This window comes from Lingula anatina, chromosome 7, assembly GCF_051362555.1.
Source record: "Lingula anatina isolate TDL-2025a chromosome 7, LinAna3.0, whole genome shotgun sequence".
In the NCBI taxonomy this organism is placed as follows: Eukaryota; Metazoa; Brachiopoda; class Lingulata; order Lingulida; family Lingulidae; genus Lingula; species Lingula anatina.
This window is the reverse complement of record NC_141773.1, coordinates 9,815,583-9,837,458: the sequence shown is the minus strand read 5'-3', so window position 1 is coordinate 9,837,458 and position 21,876 is coordinate 9,815,583. Positions and strand designations below refer to the sequence as shown.

Below are 21,876 nucleotides of genomic sequence, written 5' to 3'. Positions count from 1 at the left end.
TATCTACAGAGAGGTCTAGCTGTTTACCTTTCACTTACACGAAAGTACAGTAGGTCGTATGTACTATTATACCAAGAATGTATTACCAAGAATGTTCAACCAAAATGGCCAAAATGAGCCCTTCACAATGGAGGACACCTCTGCTCACAATGTGAGAATGTGTGAAGGGAGACAACTGCAATTGGAAGTCAGACCATTAATAGCCAGCTCATTGCTTAAGAACATGCAAGCTTGTTACCTCGCCAAGGAGGTTATGTTTTTGGTTCCGTTAGTTTGTCTGTATGTTAGTAACATTACAGAAAAAGTTATGGACAGAATTTGATGAAATTTTCAGGAACTGTCAGAAGTGGGCCAAGGAACAGATGATTAGTTTTTGGTGGTGATCCATATCAATATTCAATCAATAATAAAAAAACTAAATCATTTTAGAATGAAAATTTAGGGGTGAAATGGCATGGGTGGAGATTTTGCTGCCTTGGCGGAGGTCTGCGCTCTCAGAGTGCTTTTCTAGTTTATGATCTGAAATTGCTGTTTAAGACCATTTAAACCATGCCTAGCGTGTAGAATAAAAGACTCGACCGTGCTGTATTCGACATACAAGCATGTCATGTACGAGTGCATATTTTACACTCCTGCTACTCACTAGTGAATTAGCCAATCAGAGGCCGTGGTTTAAGCCAGATACATCACTCGTCGCCGAGCTGTATATAAGAAAATTACTTGTGTATATTGGCAATACACTTGAAATGTTTCACGTACAGCTCGGCAACTTTTTTTGTATCTATTACTTCAGGTACACTGGTGAAATGACACCAAAATGCAATGTTAGTTATGTCCTTGTTGAGAATTGTGGATATGATCCAAGATTTTAGATCTTTCAAAGATTACTCTATGGGAAATTAGGGTCAACTTGTACAATATTTATTGTTTAGAATAGTGCATTGTTTCCATAAAATGGATCTAAACCAACTAAAAATCTGTAATATATTTAGTTCAAAAGTAAAAATGAAAAACATGATAAAATTTAACATTTAGTGCAATCATCTTGTGGAAAGCATGTTTTCCCTGGCTGTTGTCGACCATGTTATATTTTTTATGGCACCAGAACTTATCCAAATAGTAGGGAGAACTATACTAACATGTTTCTAGCACACAAATAAGCCAAAGTTGTGTTTTGACCAATTTAATTAGCCTAATATATGGAAATTAATACTTCTCATTGAGCATTGGCGGCCATTTTGCAAAAAAAAAAAAATCATGATTGTCTAGAATATGGAACGAACTTTATTCATTGGGATCAAAATAAATATGATAAAACAAATACCTGCAATATGTACCAAGTTCAAAACTGATTGAAAAGTGAAATAATACAGTATTTTATGAAAATCTGTAATGAAAAAAGATGTGTCTATCAAAGTTATAATTGACTTGGCAGCTAATGTGTAAAACTATCAGTAGTCTCAAATATTTAAGATAATTTAATAGTTAAAAGGGAGGTACACTTTCTGGAGACTTAATCAATAAAATACTTACCCCTTTATCTTCATGCTGCTTTTAATGGACTTGCATCAGATAATTGTTGTGAACTTGTATATATATGAAAAGTTGCATGTTATGATCTAAGGACCAATTATTATTAAAACTTCAATGTGCAAGGCTTAATACATTTCATGAATTTCAACCAAAACTATCTTTTTGTTATTTCATTTATTTTCTTCTGTACCAAATTCATGGCACATAACTATAACTCTGTAAAACAGTAACTCAGCAAAGATACACACATGTAGTCCCTTATATCTCCAAAACTTAATCCCCCCCCCCCCCCTTTATTTATGTCTGGTTACTTGCTGGTTCCATGGTTCTGTTATTGATATATGCTTCTGTATTGAGCTTTGCTTTAAAGTAAGCGCACATTCTGTGTAGTCCTAGCAAAATATGAACAAATGAGTTACAATATAATCAGATGGTGATTAATTTTTAGGCCTCCATTCAGCAAGCTGACAGAAGTAACCCATGCCTTCATGGACTTGGCAAAAATCAAATATGAGGTAAGAATTTATATGTACGAGATGTATAACAGTTTTTAACAAGTCACATTACTTTGCTTCTATTTTATCAGTATTTCACCTGATACTACCTGAATTTTTTAAAACAGTCCTGTTGCTGATATTGGTCTGTACATATGACAACTTTGCTGCCTTGTTTTAATATATAGTTTATGAATGTGAAGGCTTCTAAGGATAACTCTATTTTGAAATCAATAAACATTAAATGCATCTTGAAGAATCTCCTTTTGCTGTTCCTGTATACTTATATATAATACATAAAATGATATTTTGTGGAAATTTATAGTCTCAGCAGGGCAAGTAAAAATTTTCCTTCAGAATGCCCGTGGGCACATCTATTTATTCACGGGCATGTTTAAATTATGCAGTTCTGTACCCTAACTTGCCCGAACTAAACATATTTGAAGAAAAAAACATCGTCGTCCGCACACACTACACTTCGACGATGTTTACTTCCGCATTGTTCTTCAACTGCTAAAGCAGTTGTAACGTCTGTTATGATTAGTCAAAAAGGGTTTTTTCCCCATTCAAGTAGCCAATCAATACTTTTGTTGCACTTGGCCTAGTTTTCGTATTGATCGGTAACATTCTCTGAGAGTTCGCAGAGATTGCTGACTTTTGACACAGCATGGCTGCCAATCCCATGAAGGCGCCCAAAGTGAAGGTGAAAGTACAGACGTCGCTATTGAAATTTGGATTTGCTGGTAAAGTCGAAACCATTGTACGTGATACTGCTGTCGCTACTAACTGGACCTACTAACGCATCACACAGCAGTGACTTGACGAAAGACCAAAGAGACGAAAAAAAAAAAAAGGAAAACGTGTTTTTCAGCACACGTAGACCATTGAATACCCATGGCTCTTTACAACTACGGAAACTACGGATATCGATGAAGGAACCCCTAAAATGTTTTGCAGAGATTGTACCTTTTATCCCCTTATTTCAAAGGGCAACAGTTTCTTGGAGGGATGTTCAACGTTAAGGCTGAGCGTTATTGAATTTCATGCCACACCGTCATGCCACTTGGGTTGCAGTGCATTGAAGGGTGGTGCTATTAGCCAGGACCAGTTAGAAGGGACACCCATAGTCAAATCTTTTTTTTTTTTTTTTTTTTTTTACATGTGCGCTACAAAATTAGAACTTAAATTTTGATGCCTTAATAACAGCTTACAGTTGGTTATCTAGTCTATAGTGCAGGATATTACATGAAGCTTAGCCTTTAAATGTAAAAAAAAAAGATTCTCCAGAAAAAAGTATTTTTTTTTTTTTTTTCACAAAAAGACAAACAAAATACATATGTAGACACACACACTAACACACACACACACAATAACACACACAAGACATTCATTATACATTAAGTAAACATGTAGATAGCCGGACTACGTACGAAACAGTATATTACAAGTGATGCTGCACATAACAAGATACCAACATTTTGCATTTCACATAAGAAATTAGCGAAAAAGTAAAGTAAATTTATAAGTGGAGAAACTAGTCAAAAATAGAATCCCAGGTTCTCCACTCTGTAAGAAAATGGCCTAATTGAAGATTTTTTTGAGAAACATATTTTTCTAATTCAAATTTTGTTTTGATATAAAAGAGAAGGGAAGGGAAGGTCGGCTGCATTTTTCTTTTAAAACAAGTATATATATAAAATTTGGAGACAAGAATAATGTAATTTAGAGGCTTGAAATTTGTTTTGGATACTCCAAAAAGTATATTTTCATCATAGAGTGTAATTTTTTCATCAGTTTTGTTAGCAATCAAGCGTTCCATTTCAGTCCAAATGTTTCTTATTCGATAGCAATTTAAAAATACATGTCGCAAATCTTCCCTCTCCGCTCCACAGATAAAGCATTTCTCTGACACCTCAATACCGATTCTTTTCAGGTATGACCTAACTGGTAAGATTCTAAAAATTATTCTGTATTGGAACCATTGAAGTTTTGTTTCTCGTGTAACATAGAAACAATTCTCGTAAACATACTTCCAAGTGATATTTATATTTAGATCTAGGTTCCATTTCCTTTCGTGTACCAAGTTTTCAGGAGCTTCACTCATGAGAACCTGATAGAAATCTTTACACCCATTTCGACTCTTTATAAGTAGCTGAACCGGCTGAGGAACATAAGGAAATAAAATATCTTCAAAAATTTCTTCATTGTTCTTTTCTTTTAGCCTACATTTTAAACTGTTACGTATTCCAAAATATTTTAGATCACATACTCTTTGAAATCCAAATTTCCTTTCCAGTTCAGCTTTGGTTAAAAATTTTCCTTCGTTGAAAAGATCGCCAATTATTCTTATACCCTTATTGTACCATTCTTTGTCCAATATTGATACCCCACCCAATTTTACTTTTCTATTATACCACAGAGGTTCAAGAGCAATATTGCTATTCATATCTTCTATACCGTATGTTAAATCTTTCCAGGAGATAATGACATCTTTCCAAAACCTGTTATTGCAATTGCGTAAGAGTATATCTAAATAATCATTTCCATAGTCAAATATATTCCAAATAGATTGTAAATCAAAGGTGCTCTGGAGAATAGTGTTATAAACGTTATTTTTAAGGTATAGTCTTCTTATCCATGTACATTTTAATGCCGTTATGAATTTACTTAAGTCTGTCATTTTTAGACCACCATATTCATAATCCTTTACTATCTGACCTCTCTTTACCTTATCAATTTTGCTACCCCAAATGAATTGGAAAAAAATGGAACTTAGTTTTTTTATGAATACTGGATCTGGATTTGGCAGAGAAATGAAAAGATGGTTCAGCATTGGGATGATAAGGGTTTTTAAGATAGTAATTCTACCAATAGGGGTAAGTATTCTTCTATTCCAATGCCGAATCATACCCTCTATCTTCGGGATTTGTTTATCAAAGTTTAAAGTGACCATATCGTTTAAATTTACCAAGAATTCCATACCTAAGAGATTAAATTGAGTCGAACCCCAATCAAGTTTCCATCTAACGTGGTGAAAAACTTCCCGACTATATTTTCTTGAGCCAATCCACACTGGTTTAGTCTTGCTATTGTTGATATGGAGACCTGAAATTTTTGAGAAATAGTCTAATGTACGGAAAGATTCTAAGAAAGAAGACCTATTACCATCTAATATAAGGGTGGTGTCATCAGCATACTGGGTTATTTTAAATTCGGTGTCACCAAGTTTTATTCCGCAAATATCTTTATTATTCTTTATCATGATTGCGAGAATCTCAGCACAAAGCAGAAAGATATAGGGAGACAAGGGGTCCCCTTGACGACAGCCCCTCGAAATTTTGAAAGGCTCCGACAAGTGGCCGTTTTGTGTAACAGAGGCCTTGCTATCGTAATTAAGGATATGAAACCACCTTTTTATAGTTTCCCCAAAATTAAAAAAGTCTAAAACTTTATCAATAAAGCCCCAATCTACAGAATCAAAGGCCTTTTCAAAATCGATAAGAATGAGTAAAGCAGGAATATTTTTCTTTTCTGCGATATGCATTAGATCATAAATTAATCTTGTATTTTCCCCAATATATCTTCCGGCAATAAACCCGGACTGAGAATTAGAAATAATTTTATCAAGATAGAGTTTCATTCTTTCCGCGATTTGTTATTTTTCATTTTTTTCAGCACCCTCAAAAGTTCCTTTGAGGTAATTTCGGTTTGTAAATATTCCTTATCAGGCTCGCTTAATTTGGGGACATCTAAATTTGCAAAAAATAATTCTAGGTCTACCTCTTCTAATTGATTAGTTTTTGACGAGTAAAGGCGTTCATAAAATAACTTTGCTTCATTTAGTATAAGTTTTTGATCAAATATTGTTGTTCCGTCTGGTAGTTCTAAATTCTGAATAGTTTTATTGACATAATTTCTGGATTCAAGTGAACAAAAATATTTCGTAGGCTTCTCTCCTTCCTCAATCCATCTGCATTTTGCTCGGACGAGGACTCCTTTTAGTTTTTCTTGTCTGATATTTTTCAACGCCTCCCTCTTAGCCTCAAGTTCGTCCAAAGAATTTTCATTTGGGTGGTTCATTTCCATTACATAAATTTCTCTTTCTAGTTCTAATTCTTGCCTGTCCCTTTGTTTTTTCTTGAAAGAGGAATGGGAAATTGTCATTCCTCTAATTTCCATTAAAAGCATTTCTAAAAATAAGGAGTCATCAATAGTGAAAGATATTTGTTCGTTTGGAATTTCTGTAATATTTTCTTCGGCGTACACCGGAACTGCATATTGAACTTTTGTTCTCTTAATTATGTCCTTCACTTTACTCACATATTCCTCATCTTTTAAGAGGGAACTGTTAAATACCCAAGTGCCTTTGCCCTTAATAAATTTATTTAGCTTTAATTCTAAAATTACGGGTGAATGATCAGATCGGTATGATGCCTTAATAGAAATATTAGAAACTGAATTTTGAAGGTTATCCGCAATTAAAAAGAAATCTAGTCTAGCCTGCCTTCTGGGATTCCTTCTTCTCCATGTGAATCTCCTCTCGTCAGGGTAGAGAAGTCTGAAATAGTCAATTATATTTAGGTCACTCATAACTTCAAGTAATTTTTGCCTAGCTCTAGGGTTATTCACATTTGCATAATTTTCTGTGTCTATATCAGGGTTTAAAGTAAGATTAAAGTCACCACAGATCAAGAAATTTTCATTATTAAAGTCTATTATTATATCTCGTACCTGTTCATAAAAATCTGGAGTATCCCTGTTCGGGCCATAAATGTTGATTAATGTGAATCTATTTTTTTCTATATTTACATCAAGAGCTAAAAGATTGCCGTCGTTTGTTTTAAATTCCTTAAGGTACTCGAATTCAAAATTATTATTTATTAAAATTGCAACACCCCGAGAGTTAGTAGAAAAGAAATTAAAATATGCTTTGTAACCCCATTCTGATAAGATCCTTTTTTCTTCATGACTGTCAAAATGGGTATCCTGCAAACATACTATATGATATTTCTTTGATCTGTAGAAGTGAAAAATATCTCTTCTCTTTGTAGAGTCTCTCAGGCCTTGACAGTTAATAGAAGCGATCTTAATTGAATTCATGCTAAGTGGTAAAAAAAAAAAAAATCCTGTTAGTAAACATAATACACTGCTATTCACGGGCATACGATGATTAGGTACATTTTTTATGTTATTGAAAGAGAATATGCTTGAGTACAGCAATGATAGTATGACTGAGAGAAGTATTCTAGTTTGACATTCCTAAATCTAACATGCCGTGATATACATGTAAGAGTGTTCCTTTCTTCACAATAGAACAAAGATAGGAAGCTAACAGTGAGCATCTCATAGTAATGTGCTACCAACCATAATTTTACGCAAGCATACACAATCACACACACACGCATGAATGAATAATTTCTATACCCTTGCACAGGGAACATAATAGATACAGTACAACCGGAGTGATGTCTACTCAGGTCTTGCAGCTCAAGCTGTGTCAGCCAACCAGATAATAGTCATCAAGGAGAAAGTAATCTGAAAAATATTACGTACAATAAATATACATATGGCTTCTATATTACATTATTGGTAAATTAAACACAGTGTATTGTTCAGGTAGAAGAAGCAATAAGTTACTGTAATTTCGTTTACCACAGTTCATAAGTACACTGTATTCAGTCTACTGTTTACATTGTACATGTAGGTGGATTATGAGCCACGATACTTCTTTATTTTTTCTTCTATATTGTCAAAAAGGTCAAATTTAATTCTTTTCCCAGTGGACTTTTGGGCATAAACTCCTCCATTGTAGAACCAGACATAGTCCACTAATCCAGTCTGCCTTATTTTGGACATAAGGGCCAGGTTTCTATGGGTAATATCATCGTAGAGCCTCACACTTGATTTTATTTCCTTTTTCTTGGTCATAATTGATCTTTTTATGTCATTATTTCTCAATTTTACAATGACTGGCTGATGTTGTCCCTCTCTGCCTGGGATTCTATGAATTGCAGTTATATCATGGGGGGCCAGTTCAATGTTGATTTCTTTCTTGAGAAATTCAGGGAAGTCACTTCTTAAATTTTCTTTGTTGCGAGGGGGGAAGTTTAGGACTCTTACATTTAATTTTCTCGAGTATTGCTCGTTGTAGTTACTTTGTTAGATTGCTTCAGTTGATCTAGCATGATTTTGAACGACCCTTTCCTCCAGATCTTTTAGTTTCTTTTCTTTCTCATTCAGTTTCTCTTTAAGGTTTTCATTTTCTAGCAATAGTGAGTCTATTTTGTCTTGCATTTTACCCGTGACCTCGGCAATTCTTATTTTCATCTCACTTTGTATGAGTTCATATTGTTTTTCTAGCATTTGATCGGTTATTGTTGCTACGATGTCACTTATTTCATCTTTAGTGACTAGAGAACTCAATACCTCTTTTATGCCGGCCAGGTCACCGTGGATGCTGGCTAGTTGAGAGTCAAGGTCCGCCCCCTCCATGCTCTCTTCTGCCACGTCGGAGTGACTCCGTTTTTCCTTTTTTGATGGCTTTTCAGCAGACTCTTTTTTCTGATTCTTGTATTGGTCGATTGTTGATTGAGTTGATTTTTTCCTGTCACCTGGCATTTTGATCAAAGTCTACACAGACAGGCACAAAACTGACATTAGCGAGGAGCTACGAGCAGGTTACTCACGTTGTGCCGCCATCTTGACTCATCCCCATAGTCAAATCTTTATTGGGGCAAGAATCACTTTCATCTGAAGTCAAGCAGAAACTACATACATCATTTACTGTTGTCTACTGTGTTCCAAAAAACGGGAAACCAATAAGTCAAACAAGTAAGTTAACACAAAATATGTAAATTGTATGAAGTCAATTTGTAGCGAACTCTGACAATGTTTTGAAGTATTCTGATTATTGTGATTCCCACTAAGTAAAGAAGACTAAAGTAAAATTATGATGTATGTGTGTACATGTAGTTGTGAGGTGAACATTTATTTATTATTATTATTTTGCATATTTATTCAAGTAATCTGTCATATAATGTGTGTGTCACTGTTAACAACTTTTATCATTACAAAGTGCACCATGGCACTGTTTACAGATTTAACAAAATATATTGAATATTCCATTTTTAGGTGAGATGGGTTGCAAGCAAGTTCAAGGCACTGCAAGCTATACAGAAGTCACTACTGCCTCTTGTTCTTCACCTTGAAAGCACAGGCTCACTTCAGGATGAATATGCTACCACAACATTATTTTCTTATTATTACATGATTGTGTCCAGATTGTGAATACAGTCACAGTTACAAAACTGACAATCCCTTGTTTCCATATCTGCCCTTCTTAAGGGGCATTTGGGACAGTGTGGCCAAACATGTGCCCAGTTCCAGGTCCTGCACTTAGCCAGTGCTCTACAGATTGTTCTGGGTGAAAGTCTTTAAGTTCTGGACCTTCCTGTGCTATGTGCATAAGGCACTGGAGGTTTTCTTGATTCAGACTTGCTGTAAGCCTGCTTCTTACATTTTTCATCAATGAAAAACTTCTTTCACACTTGGCTGTTGTTGGTGATATCACTAACATTATCTCAATTAGCTTAATAATATGAGTAAAAAATAATGTAACTAGTAGTTGAAATGTGGAATAAATCTACAAAAGTGATTCAAGACTTTATTTTTTGTTTTTATTACCAATACATTCAGTAACTGCAGTTGTTAATAGTAATACATTTAGTACTCTGAAATAAGTCCTGTGTGTGTGGTGGGAATGCAGAACTTAATTGCCTGCAGAGTCTGTACTTGTAGCCACCTTTCTTGAGACGGGCAGAATCAGTGCATTTTGGAGCATGTTGAATTTTGGCACTAACATGCCCAGGGCAAGTAAACCTCCAAAAAATGTGAAAAGCCCTTCTCAGTAACCACCTTCACATTCAAACATTGTACCAGCTGGATCGATCCAACTCTGTGGGAGATTCTCACTAAATAGATCTTTTTCCACAAATATGTGCACATGTGAGGCAACTGACAACTTCAAAGTTCCAGACCATCACACCCAGTCCCGGAGGCCAAACAGTAAAGATAGTTGTAAATTTGTCAGTAAATTTCCCTTAGTTAAGCAAAACAGTTAGATGAACAGTCTGTGCCATAAACTTCTCAGCTTACTCTTCATTCAGACCTCCAGTTTTCTCATATCTGCAGGCCCAAATTAAAATTCACTGGTCAAAAAAAAAAAAAAAAAAAAAAAAATTCAATCATATCAGACATTTACCCTTATTACATTTCTTTTTAGTATTAAAATATTAGAAATAGCAAATTTAAACCCTGATTTTGTTGAATATTTTTATTTAGAATCCTGTAACTTATACATTTCAGGAAAAAAATCAAATTGAAAATGTCTTCTGAAAACTTATCTTTTAGATTTTTTGTCATCATTATAATAATTGGATTCTTAATTGGAGTCATCTTAATCCTAAAAAAGAAAATGGGGAGATTATTTCACTTTTTTCCTTGTTCACTTAGCAATTATTTAAATAAACTACCTGTACATTGAAAGGTATTGCTTATTGATATTATTTTAGCTCCTGCTTGTGATTCTTACTACAAATAAACTAGCAGTCCAATTCTAGATAATGATCAGTGAACTTTCAGTGAAAGTAATTGATAAAGTATATAAAATAATATTTAATTAAAAAGATCTTTAGCTAATACTGTCTTCATCCATTTTTGGCAACTCGAACACAACTGTTAGAGGAGCATGCAACACAACTGACAGAGGAGCAGATGGGGCATGCTGTTTAATGTGATTGACTTTCTTTCTTCCTCCTCATCATGCTTGTTAAAACATAAGTGATGATATAAGTAACAGAATAAGAATAATATTTTTATTGTTTCACTAGACTTTATTTTGATAAACAAGTACTTCTAGAGCCTAAAATGAGTAAAACAATTGATCAGAACAGTTTTTAATTTTATCTTTATTTGCATATGACTTATAACTAACTATGCAGCATTGGTACCTGATAACATCTCAATCATCAGTCATTACCACATGGCCTGCACTTTGAATATTTGACTGGTAACTTCTTAATAAAACAGTGCAAAGTCTGGCTTGTACATTTTCAGTTTGGCCTGTAACTTTCAAAACTCACTGGCCAAATTGGCCTGTGCTATTTCAAACGAAGGTCAAACACTGAAGAAGTGATTTGATTTTGTTATAACTTGTCTAGCCTGTCTAGCTACGGCACCTTGGAATTTTGCATTTTTAATCCTAATTCTGATTGGTATTTCTGTCTGTGTCATCGCTGTTGCTGTGCAACACATGTTTGCCCCATAACTTTCAAACGGTATTTTTGTTTATTGTATATTTACTGAGTGGCTTCGTTTGGTAAAGAGGCAGGTTGTTTTGGAAAATCAGCACGATTGGTTTTACATTTATGGTAATTTTTTTTTAAATTAATTAATTAATTTTTTTGCACAATTTTGGTGACGTTCACCTCATAAATGCCAAACTGTATTTTTGTTTTACTTTAAATTTACTGAGTGGCTTTGGTTGGAAAAGCTGCAGGTTGCTTTGGAAAATCATGTAAAATTTCATATTCTCACTGGCAATTTGCGGAAGTGAGGCAATCGTGCAAAGGACCATACTAATTGCATTCACTGAAATCAGCTTTATTATCTGACACGCCTCCTTTTGGTAGCTTGGGAGTAATTAACTTTCATGTGCACTTAGCTTAATAACCCCCTAGCAGACATTTAAGGCCATGACAGTGATTGCATATAGGGAGAATCTTCGCAGAGTTGGATCGATCCAGACAGTACTATGGGTTGGTCTGAACGTCCATAATATGGTTAACTGGCTTGTATGACCTAAACAAGGAAAAAAACATATCTGTTTTGTGTTTATTGGCTTTCATATATATATTTCTGTTTTGTGTTGTTTTGTTATTATCCCAGTAGGAGGTATTATCGTCATCGTCATCATCTTAAAGTGCTATGCCAATAGGTGTCAATGACCATGAGGCTCCATATTTCTTTGTCTGTAGTAATATTTAGGGTTTCATTGACTGTCTTTGTTCCAACCCAGGTTTTTTTTCTGTCTAGTATCTTCTCTCTTTTTCCTATGCTTATCTATAGATATTAATTGTTTTTCATACGTTCAGTTAAAATCAGAAGTCTTGCATTGAGGTCAGATTGTTCTGACAACCAGTTATTAAATGAATCTGGCATTGTTGTAGGTTAACATTCAAGCCCTATTAAAAGAAGATATCCAGTGTCTACGCCCTGAGTATATTGCTTCATATCTAATGGAAGACCCACCACCTGCATATCAAGCATACTACATCACTGAAGTGCACAGTTTCTTCAGGTAAATATCATGTGAACTTTTGAGATGAACCCTCATTTGCAATTTCCTGAAAAAGAAACTGCTAGACTACTGGTAGTATTTTTATAATGGTGTCCATCTTATTTTTTGTTGTGCATCATCTGAGTCATCACTATGTTCAGAATCTCAGAATGGAGCAAATTGGACATTTAAAATTGTTCTATTGATATTTTTCTTATGTCAACAATTTTCTTAGTTGATCATTCAAAAATGACAGTAAATTGATTATTTTGTTTTATGTAAAAAAAGGTGTTGAAAATGGAAAGAAAATAATTTCAGTACAGTTATCTCTTGTTTACATTTTGTCATTTTGAAGGTGTGACTCTGAACTTCCATGGCCTTGAAGACCTTCCCATGTCACATTTTCTGAATATCCATTATACTTTTATTTTATTATTAAAAATTGATGGTCATTATGCTGTCAAGCATTATGTAATATTGCATCAAAATTGAAGACAAACCTATTTTGGGCACTGCCTCCATTAAAGGAAAACTATGTCACTTACTCTTCTCAAACTTACAGAAAAGTAGCATAGGACTAAAATATAGCTTCAGTTGGAAAACCTGTCTTATTGGTCATCTTTTGTTGGAATTATATAGTTTTTTGATAGAATTTGAGTTTTCACATATCAACGTTTTCAAGGTGTGACTTTTAACTTCCACTGGCTTGAAGGCCTTTGCTAGTCACATTTTCTGAATATCCATGATACTTTTACTTAATTATTAAAAATTGATGGTCATTATGCTGTTAAGCATTATATTGCATAAAAGTTGAAGAAAACCCTATTTTGGACACTGCTGCCAGGATTGGGATTTTCAGTATGTGAATTTGAACTCTCATGGTCCTGAAACTGTAATGTTATTGCAAGGACAGATTGAGGCCGTCCTCTGGGTCTTCCGGAAGACAGTCAGATGTTAAAGTTTATATTGACGGGTATCTATTTTTTTCTCTTGGAAGACCATCAAATATGGAGGATGGATCAACAAAGATAACTTGGAATACTGTCAGAAAATATCTCTGGATTCACTCCTGTTATTGACCATGTTAGCTGCTTTGCATGATTAATATTCATTGTTGATTGACTGTGCTATTATAAGCATTATTTATTATTGCATCAAAATTGACAAAATGACCTATTTTCTGCATCTTTATTTTCAGTTTTTGTCTGTACATTTGACAGCTTTGCTTTTTTGCTATTGCTTATCTGCGTTTTCTTTCTTATTTTTTGAATAAAAACTCATGGTAAAAACCTTACATTTTCAAGATGCTGTATGATGATGTTTTGTATTTAAAAGTGTCATCACTTAAAACCTACTCTAAATATTGGATTTGAGTTGATTATTTAGTTCCAGTACAAAGCGATATTTGATTTAAAAAATTCAATAATTGTAGAATAATTAATTCTAAATGGATTTTTAAGACTTAAATGACTCATGTGAGGTATTTCTAGTGTTGTTATATTAATAATTTTAATAGTCCAATTGTTATTTTTTTTACAAATGATTTAATGTGCTGTTAAATCTATTAGTTTCTAAAATGCAAAGTGTCAAACAAGGCAGCATTCCTGGCAAATGTACAGACAATAAGGAGGAAAAAAATGTCCATTTTCAGCACTTTTTTTAGAAAATACAGAATAACCTATTTACTATAATTTTTATATGATCAACTAACAAAATTGTTAAGATCAGAAAAATATCAATAAAACAATTTTAAATGTGTAATTTGCTCCAATCTGAGATTCTAAACAAAGTGAGGGATTGAATCTGACAAACTGCAATGATTTGAGTTTATTTTCTATTGTGAGACTTTATTACACAATAAACAATGGATTTACCATCATTTTTTTATAAGCAATTTACAAAATTGTTAAGATGCAAAAAATGTCAAATACAAATATAATAAGTTCAATACTTAGACTGTTAACATGTCTAAGAATTGAATCTGATAAAAACCCATTTATATACAAAATAAAACAGCACTACGTCAACAAAAATAAACTAATCAAGCTAAATTTCGATCTTGATCTATATATCAGGCCTACAAGTCAGTCCTAAAAGTTTCAAAGCAAAGTATGACATGTTTTTTATTTTATTTGAAAAGTATGAGACAAGAGTGAAACATAGCTGTTTCACTTAATTTTTTTTTAATTTTTTTTTTTATTCACAGAAAGACAAACAAAATACATATGCAAACACACACACACACACAAGCACACACACAAGACATTCACTATACATTAAACATGAAATATATGTAAATAGCCAGACTACGTACAATACAATACAATACAGGTGATGCTGCACATTACACCATACAAACATTGTACATAGAAGGAAGTAGGGAAAAAGTAACATGACATTGTAAAGTAAATTTGTAAGAATAACTAGTCAAAGATAGAATCCCAGGTTCTCCACTCTGTAAGGAAATGGCATAACTGAAAATTCTTGTGAGATATATATTTTTCCAAATCAAATTTTGTTTTGATATATAACAGAAGGGAAGGGAAGGTCAGCTGCATTTTTCTTTTAAAACAGGTATATAGATAAAATTTGGAGATGAGAATAATATAATTTAGAGCCTTGAAATTTGTTTTGGATACTCCAAAAATTATATTTTCATCAGAGAGTGTAATTTTTTCATTAGTTTTGTTAGCAATCAAGCGTTCCATTTCAGTCCAAATGTTTCTTATTCAATAGCAATTTAAAAATACATGTCGCAAATCTTCCATCTCCGCTCCACAGATAAAGCATTTTTCTGACACCTCAATACCGATTCTTTTCAAGTATGACCTAACTGGTAAGATTCTAAAAATTATTCTATATTGGAACCACTGAAGTTTTGTTTCTCGTGTAACATAAAAACAATTCTCGTACACATTCTTCCAAGTGATATTTATATTTAGATTTAGGTTCCATTTCCTTTCGTGTACCAAGTTTTCACGAGTTTCACTCATGAGAACCTGATAGAAATCTTTACACCCATTTCGACTCATTATAAGTAGCTGAACTGGCTGAGGAATATAAGGAAATAAAATTTCTTCAAAAATTTCTTCATTGTTCTTTTCTTTTAACCTTCATTTTAAACTGTTACGTATTCCAAAATATTTTAGATCACATACTCTTTGAAGTCCAAATTTCCTTTCCAGTTCAGCTTTGGTTAAAATTTTCCCTTCATTGAAAAGATCGCCAATTATTCTTAAACCCTTACTGTACCATTCTTTATCAAATATTGATACCCCACCCAATTTTACTTTACTAGTATACCACAGAGGTTCAAGAGCAATATTGCTATTTATATCTTCTATACCGTATGTTACATCTTTCCAGGAGATAATGACATCTCTCCAAAAACTATTATTGCAGTTGCGTAAGAGTATATCTAAATAATCATTTCCATAGTCAAAAATATTCCAAATAGATTGTAAATCAAAGGTGCTCTGGAGAATAGTGTTATATACATTATTTTTAAGGTATAGTCTTCTTATCCATGTACATTTTAATGCTGTTATGAATTTACTTAAATCTGTCATTTTTAGACCACCATATTCATAATCTTTTACTATCTGACTATCTGACTATATTTTCTTGAGCCAATCCACACTGGTTTAGTCTTACTGTTGTTGATATGGAGACCTGAAATTTTTGAGAAATAATCTAGTGTGCGAAAGATTCTGAGAAAGAAGACCTATTTCCATCTAATATAAGGGTGGTGTCATCAGCATACTGGGTTATTTTAAATTCTGTGTCACCAAGTTTTATTCCACAAATATCTTTGTTATTCTTTATCATGATTGCGAGGATCTCATTATAAAGCAGAAAGATATAGGGAAACAAAGGGTCCCCCTGACGACAGCCCCTCGAAATTTTGAAAGGCTCCGACAAGTGGCCATTTTGTGTAATAGAGGCCTTGCTATCGTAATTAAGGATATGAAACCACTTTTTTATCGTTTCCCCAAAATTAAAAAAGTTTAAAACTCTGTCAACGAGGCCCCAATCTACAAAATCAAAGGCCTTTTCAAAATCGATGAGAATGAGTAAAGCAAGAATATTTTTCTTTTCTGATATATGCATTAGATCATAAATCAATCTTGTATTTTCCCCAATATATCTTCTGGCAATAAACCCGGACTGAGAATTAGAAATAATTTTATCAAGATAGAGTTTCATTCTTTCCGCTATACAGCCCGAGATCATTTTGTAAATAACATTTAAAAGGGTTATTGGCCTCCAATTTTTTATAAATTTTCTGATTTTATCAGCTTTTGGAATACAGGTTATAATCCTAAGATTTTGACTACGTAGCCATCATTTTCCCTTTGATGAAAATTTCATGAACTGCTCTAATTAGAAAACTATGTAAATCATTCCAAAAAAAAATTTAAAACTCTGCAGTAAAACCATCAGATCCAGGCGATTTGTTATTTTTCATTTTTTTCAGCACCCTCAAAAGTTCCTTTGAGGTAATTTCGGTTTGTAAATATTCCATATCAGGGTCACTTAATTTGGGGATATCTAAATTTGCAAAAATTAATTCTAGGTCTACCTCTTCTAATTGATTAGCTTTTGATGAGTAAAGGCGTTCATAAAATGACTTTGCTTCGTTTAGTATAAGTTTTTGATCGTATATTGTTGTTCTGTCTGGTAGTTCTAAATTCTGAATAGTTTTATTGACATAATTTCTGGATTCAAGTGAACAAAAATATTTTGTAGGCTTCTCTCCTTCCTCAGTCCATCTGCATTTTGATCGGACGAGGACTCCTTTTAGTTTTTCTTGTCTGATTTTTTTCAACGCGTCCCTCTTAGCCTCAAGTTCGTCCAAAGAATTTTCATTTGGGTGATTCATTTCCATTACATTAATTTCTCTTTCTAGTTCTAATTCTTGCCTATCACTTTGTTTTTTCTTGAAAGAGGAGTGGGAAATTGTCATTCCTCTAATTTCCATTAAAAGCATTTCTAAAAATAGGGAGTCATCAATCGTGAAATCTATTTGTTCGTTTGGGATTTCTGGAATTTTTTCTTCAGCGTGCACTGGAATTGCATATTGTACTTTTGTTCTCTTAATTATATCCTTCACTTTACTCACATATTCCTCATCTTTTAAGAGGGAACTGTTAAATACCCAAGTGCCTTTGCCCTTAATAAATTTATTAAGCTTTAATTCTAAAATTACGGATGAATGATCAGATCGGTATGATGCATTAATAAAAAATATTAGAAACTGAATTTTGAAGGTTATCTGCAATTAAAAAGAAATCTAGTTTAGCCTGCCTTCTGGGATCTCTTCTTCTTCATGTGAATCTCCTCTCGTCAGGATAGAGAAGTCTGAAATAGTCAATTATATTTTAGGTCATTCATAATTCCAAGTAGTTTTTGCTAAGCTCTAGGGTTAATAGTGCCACCAGCGTGTACGCTGGAAGTACTTATGGTTTTAGTCCCGACCCGTCTCTTCCGGCTCCGCCAGCTCCGTAAGCTCCGCCGGCTCCGCGTACTGGCGCCGGATACAAGTCACCGTTACCGCTTCTCCTCCTAGACCGCAAGGACCCCTGTCCCCATCTCTTGGATTTAGGTCACATATAACCTCAACTTGAACCCCCAGGTTTTTTTGTCTCAGTCGGTGCATTAACCTGGGCGTGACGCTCGTTGAAATGCACCCTTGTCAAAATTTTTGAAAATTCAATGCCAATTATCTACCCTACGGAAGGAATTATGGGAAAAATTTCTACAGACAGCTTTCCAAAAGTCATATGTGTAGATTTCAAATATGCCCTTGGATTTGACCTTTGACCTTTATTTCAAGGTCAAACGGGCCAAAATTTTCAAAAAAATGAATTTTTTTACAAAAAAAATATTATTTGCGCTGTTATTCAGACACTACACAGACTTAACCAATAATTTTATTGGAATGTGTTACCCTTTGGGTCTTCTTTCATCTCCTTGAATTTGGGGTCAATCGGTGCATTTTCACGGGAGAAGCTGCCATAAGATACCGAAACTGAAAACTGTCTCTAATTCGGGAACCGTTAATGCTAGCGACTCGTTCTTTTTTGCATTTTGTAGAGCATGTAAAGCCCAACATTGCATATGGTCTCCGTTTTTTTTTTTGTATTTCATACGGTTTTCGTGTTATGCTGTATTAAAAAGTACATTGTGGTGGCACATTATTGTAACTCAGAATTGTAACATTATATCTCCAAAACTGACAGAGATAGGTCAATAGTTACTATTAAAGTTGAATAGGATGTCACATACTGGCAATTTAACAGTGACCATAAAATTGACCTTTGACCTACTTTTCATCATGAATTGAACTTTGCAAATTTTCTTCCCTTTTATCTCCAAAACTGGCAGAGATAGGTTCATAGTTACTATTGAACTTGAATAGGAAGTCATATACTGGCAATTTACTGTGACCTTAAATTTGACCTTTGACCTACTTTTTACCATGAACTGAACTTTGCAAATTTTTGTTCCCTTTTATCTCCAAAACTGGCAAAGATACGCCCATAGTTACTATTGAATTTGAATAGAAAGTCATTAGAGGCAATTCACTATGACCTTTAAATTGACCTTTGACCTACTTTTCACCATGAACTGAACTTAGCAAATTTTCATTCCCTTTTATCTCCAAAACTGGCAGAGATAGGTCCATAGTTACTATTGAACTTGAATAGGAAGTCATATACTGGCAATCTAAGTGTGACCTTGAAATTGACCTTTGACCTACTTTTCATCATGAATTGAACTTTGCAAATTTTCTTTCCGTTTTATCATCAAAACTGGCAGATATAGGTCCATAGTTACTATTGAACTTAAGTAGTAAGTCATATACTGGCAATTTACTGTGACCTTAAAATTGACCTTTGACCATCTTTTTACTATGAACTGAACTTTGCAAATTTTCTTTCTCCTTTATCTCCAAAACTGACAGAGATAGGTCCATAGTTACTATTGAACTTGAATAGGAAGTAATACACTAGCAATCTGTGACCTTGAAATTGACCTTTGACCTACTTTTTATGATGAACTGCTTTTTGCATGTTTTCAGGCCTTTAAATCTGCAAAATTGGCAAAGAAATACCCATGGTTGCTATTGAACTTGAATAGAAATTCATATACTATGATATTGAAATTGACCTTTGACCTACTTTTTCACCATGAACTGAGCTTTGCATATTTTCTTGCCTCTCATATCTTTAAAACTAGCAGAGATGTGCCCCTTGTTGCCCCTAGGTTTTCTCTTTTGTCAGCATATATGCACCATTGACAACACTTTTCAAGGAAAACCAATAGGCCTTTTGTCTAGAGAATACAGGAGTGATCAAGGGTAGGAAAATGCAAGTCAATTCGAAAATCTGCTTGATTATACCATTTTTAGTTATATTTTTTTGCATATTTTGAGAACTCTTATTGATTGCATCTTATAGAGCTTGTCAAGCACAAGACTGGTGATGGTGTCCCTTTTTGGAGGGGTGGGGGGGTCCATACTAATGCGCTTACTCCAGCTGGTGGTACAATATCCAGGGGCGGTATCGCCTCTCTGATCCTCTAGTTCACATTTGCATAATGTTCTGTGTCTAGATCAGGGTTTAAAGTAAGGTTAAAGTCACCACAGATCAAGAAATTTTCATTATTGAACTCTATTATATCTCGTGCCTGTTCATAAAAATCTGGAGTATCCCTGTTCGGGCCATAAATGTTGATTAGTGTGAATCTTAATATTTCGTTTCAAAGTAATTGATTATCATTGGAATCATTAGTAAATAGTAATGTTACTTATGCTGTTTAGCTATATGTAATATTACTTTATGCACTGTCATCTATTTTCACATATTGGGATTTTCTGTGTTTAAATTTGAAGCCTGAAGTAATATTCTTATTGTACATGTTACCTGTTGTGCATGAATAAATTTTTGTGTTGATTTTGCATTCAAGTATTATTTATAACTGCATCAAAAATTGACAAAATGGCCTATTTTGTAAATCTTTATATTCTGCTTTTTGACTGTACATTTGACAGCTTTGCTGTCTTGTTAATTTTTTTTCTTTTATGAAAAAAAGGTAGAGCACATGTAGCAGTAAAAAGTTCTACTTTTTGAAAAATGCTGGCTTTGGACCTGGACAGAAAACATTGATTATATACTATGTATCCAATTCTAGGTCTTGTAAAGCTGGAGAAGGAGTGCCAAAGAAAAGAAAGGGATCGAGTTTGTCAACTCCATCAAAAAGAGGACGACATTCACCTTAATCCAGTACAGTTGCATGTCAAACATGTTAATTATGGAGGTCCACCCAGGTGATGGTCAGAGATCAATACTCAGAGATAAAGACATTCTTTAGACGTGGTATGAGAAGACAAGACAAAACTTTGGTTTACCTAAGATGTAAAGATGCCTACATTTATGGAACACTGAAGTTTATTGGCTAAGCATCGGACCTAGTACTGCTTCTCGTCATATTCTGGAGCAGTGGGATGTATGAGTTTATCAAAATTCTGACCAAGGATGAGAACAAAGCATCAAAACCCATCAGCTACAAATGAGCAACAGCTTAAACTACATTGTAATGCAGTCATGTAGATACTTGTTGCACTGCTATGAAAAATTGCAAACTGCAAGTACCTCGCCTTCCTCTTGGGCACGTATCTGTGAAAGATTGTTGAGAGTGCATATATTACTTCTGTACTGATACACAATAGGAATTATAGAAATACAAATAGTTTGTAATGATTCAATTTGATGCTTTTCATCTACTTTTCTAATTATTATATTAATTCATAGAAAATAGATATATAAGTAACTCTGTAAATATTTGTTGAATTAATTTAAACTTTTATCCAATTTTTTACTAGAAATCTCCATAAGCTCTGATGTGCAGTTCTTTGTATCTTCTGCCATACTGAAAATAATTTGGGGGGTAAAAAAAAATAACCCAACAATAAATAAAAAATGACACATAGCCAAATCATTCTCAATTTTTATTATGTTGCTTGCAAGAAGTATTTTTATGTTCATGCAAATAAATTGTGGTTTAGGTTGTTAGGGTATTATGGATCTTTTCAATGGGCAAAAGATATCAAACTTTCAGATACATAATATTATAATCACAAAATTATATTTCTGTATTGCATTTGTGGTGCATAACTGCATAGAATAGAACTTTAGAGTAACCTGCATTTTAATTTTAAAATGAAATAGAAATGTTCTAATTTAAAGACATTATGACATAAAAAAATACAGTATATGTAAAAGTCACATCCCATTGAAAAGATTGAGTTATTACTGTAAATCCACATTGCCATTGCAACTCGAAATTGCAAAGTTTTGGGAAATGTTTCACTTTTTCAAATGTTTCATCCAAATTATTAAAATCAGTCTAACTTAAAATTTGATCTTTTCAGCTAAAGTAAACATCACAGCTATCTCAATTGCTCCTAAATTATATAGATCAGTCCTGCCAAACTACCACTATTTACAA

The 21,876-nt window shown here is 33.7% G+C and overlaps 1 protein-coding gene and 1 long non-coding RNA gene across 8 annotated transcripts in view; one reads left to right on the top strand and one right to left on the bottom strand.

Annotated features, from left to right (window-relative positions):
• LOC106180974 (DNA topoisomerase 2-binding protein 1) overlaps nt 1-21,357 on the top strand; it is an 89,827-nt gene extending 68,470 nt beyond the window's left edge. For 5 of the 7 annotated variants that reach the window (XM_087017614.1, XM_087017610.1, XM_087017609.1 and 2 more), the window contains 3 exons: nt 1,982-2,048; nt 12,254-12,384; nt 20,560-21,357. In XM_087017614.1, coding sequence (XP_086873740.1) covers nt 1,982-2,048; nt 12,254-12,384; nt 20,560-20,647 — 286 coding nt within the window. In that variant the 3' untranslated portion in view covers nt 20,648-21,357. Of the gene's footprint in view, nt 1-1,981; nt 2,049-12,253; nt 12,385-20,559 lie in introns of those variants that run through there. The other 2 variants (XR_015335463.1, XM_087017615.1) reach the window with 2 other exon arrangements.
• LOC147760723 (uncharacterized) lies at nt 7,221-8,726 on the bottom strand. The gene is made up of 2 exons (XR_015335464.1): nt 8,454-8,726; nt 7,221-7,562 (listed from the first exon to the last, which is right to left on the bottom strand). It is a non-coding gene; the product is annotated as an uncharacterized LOC147760723 (long non-coding RNA).
• Nucleotides 21,358-21,876: the final 519 nt, after the last annotated feature.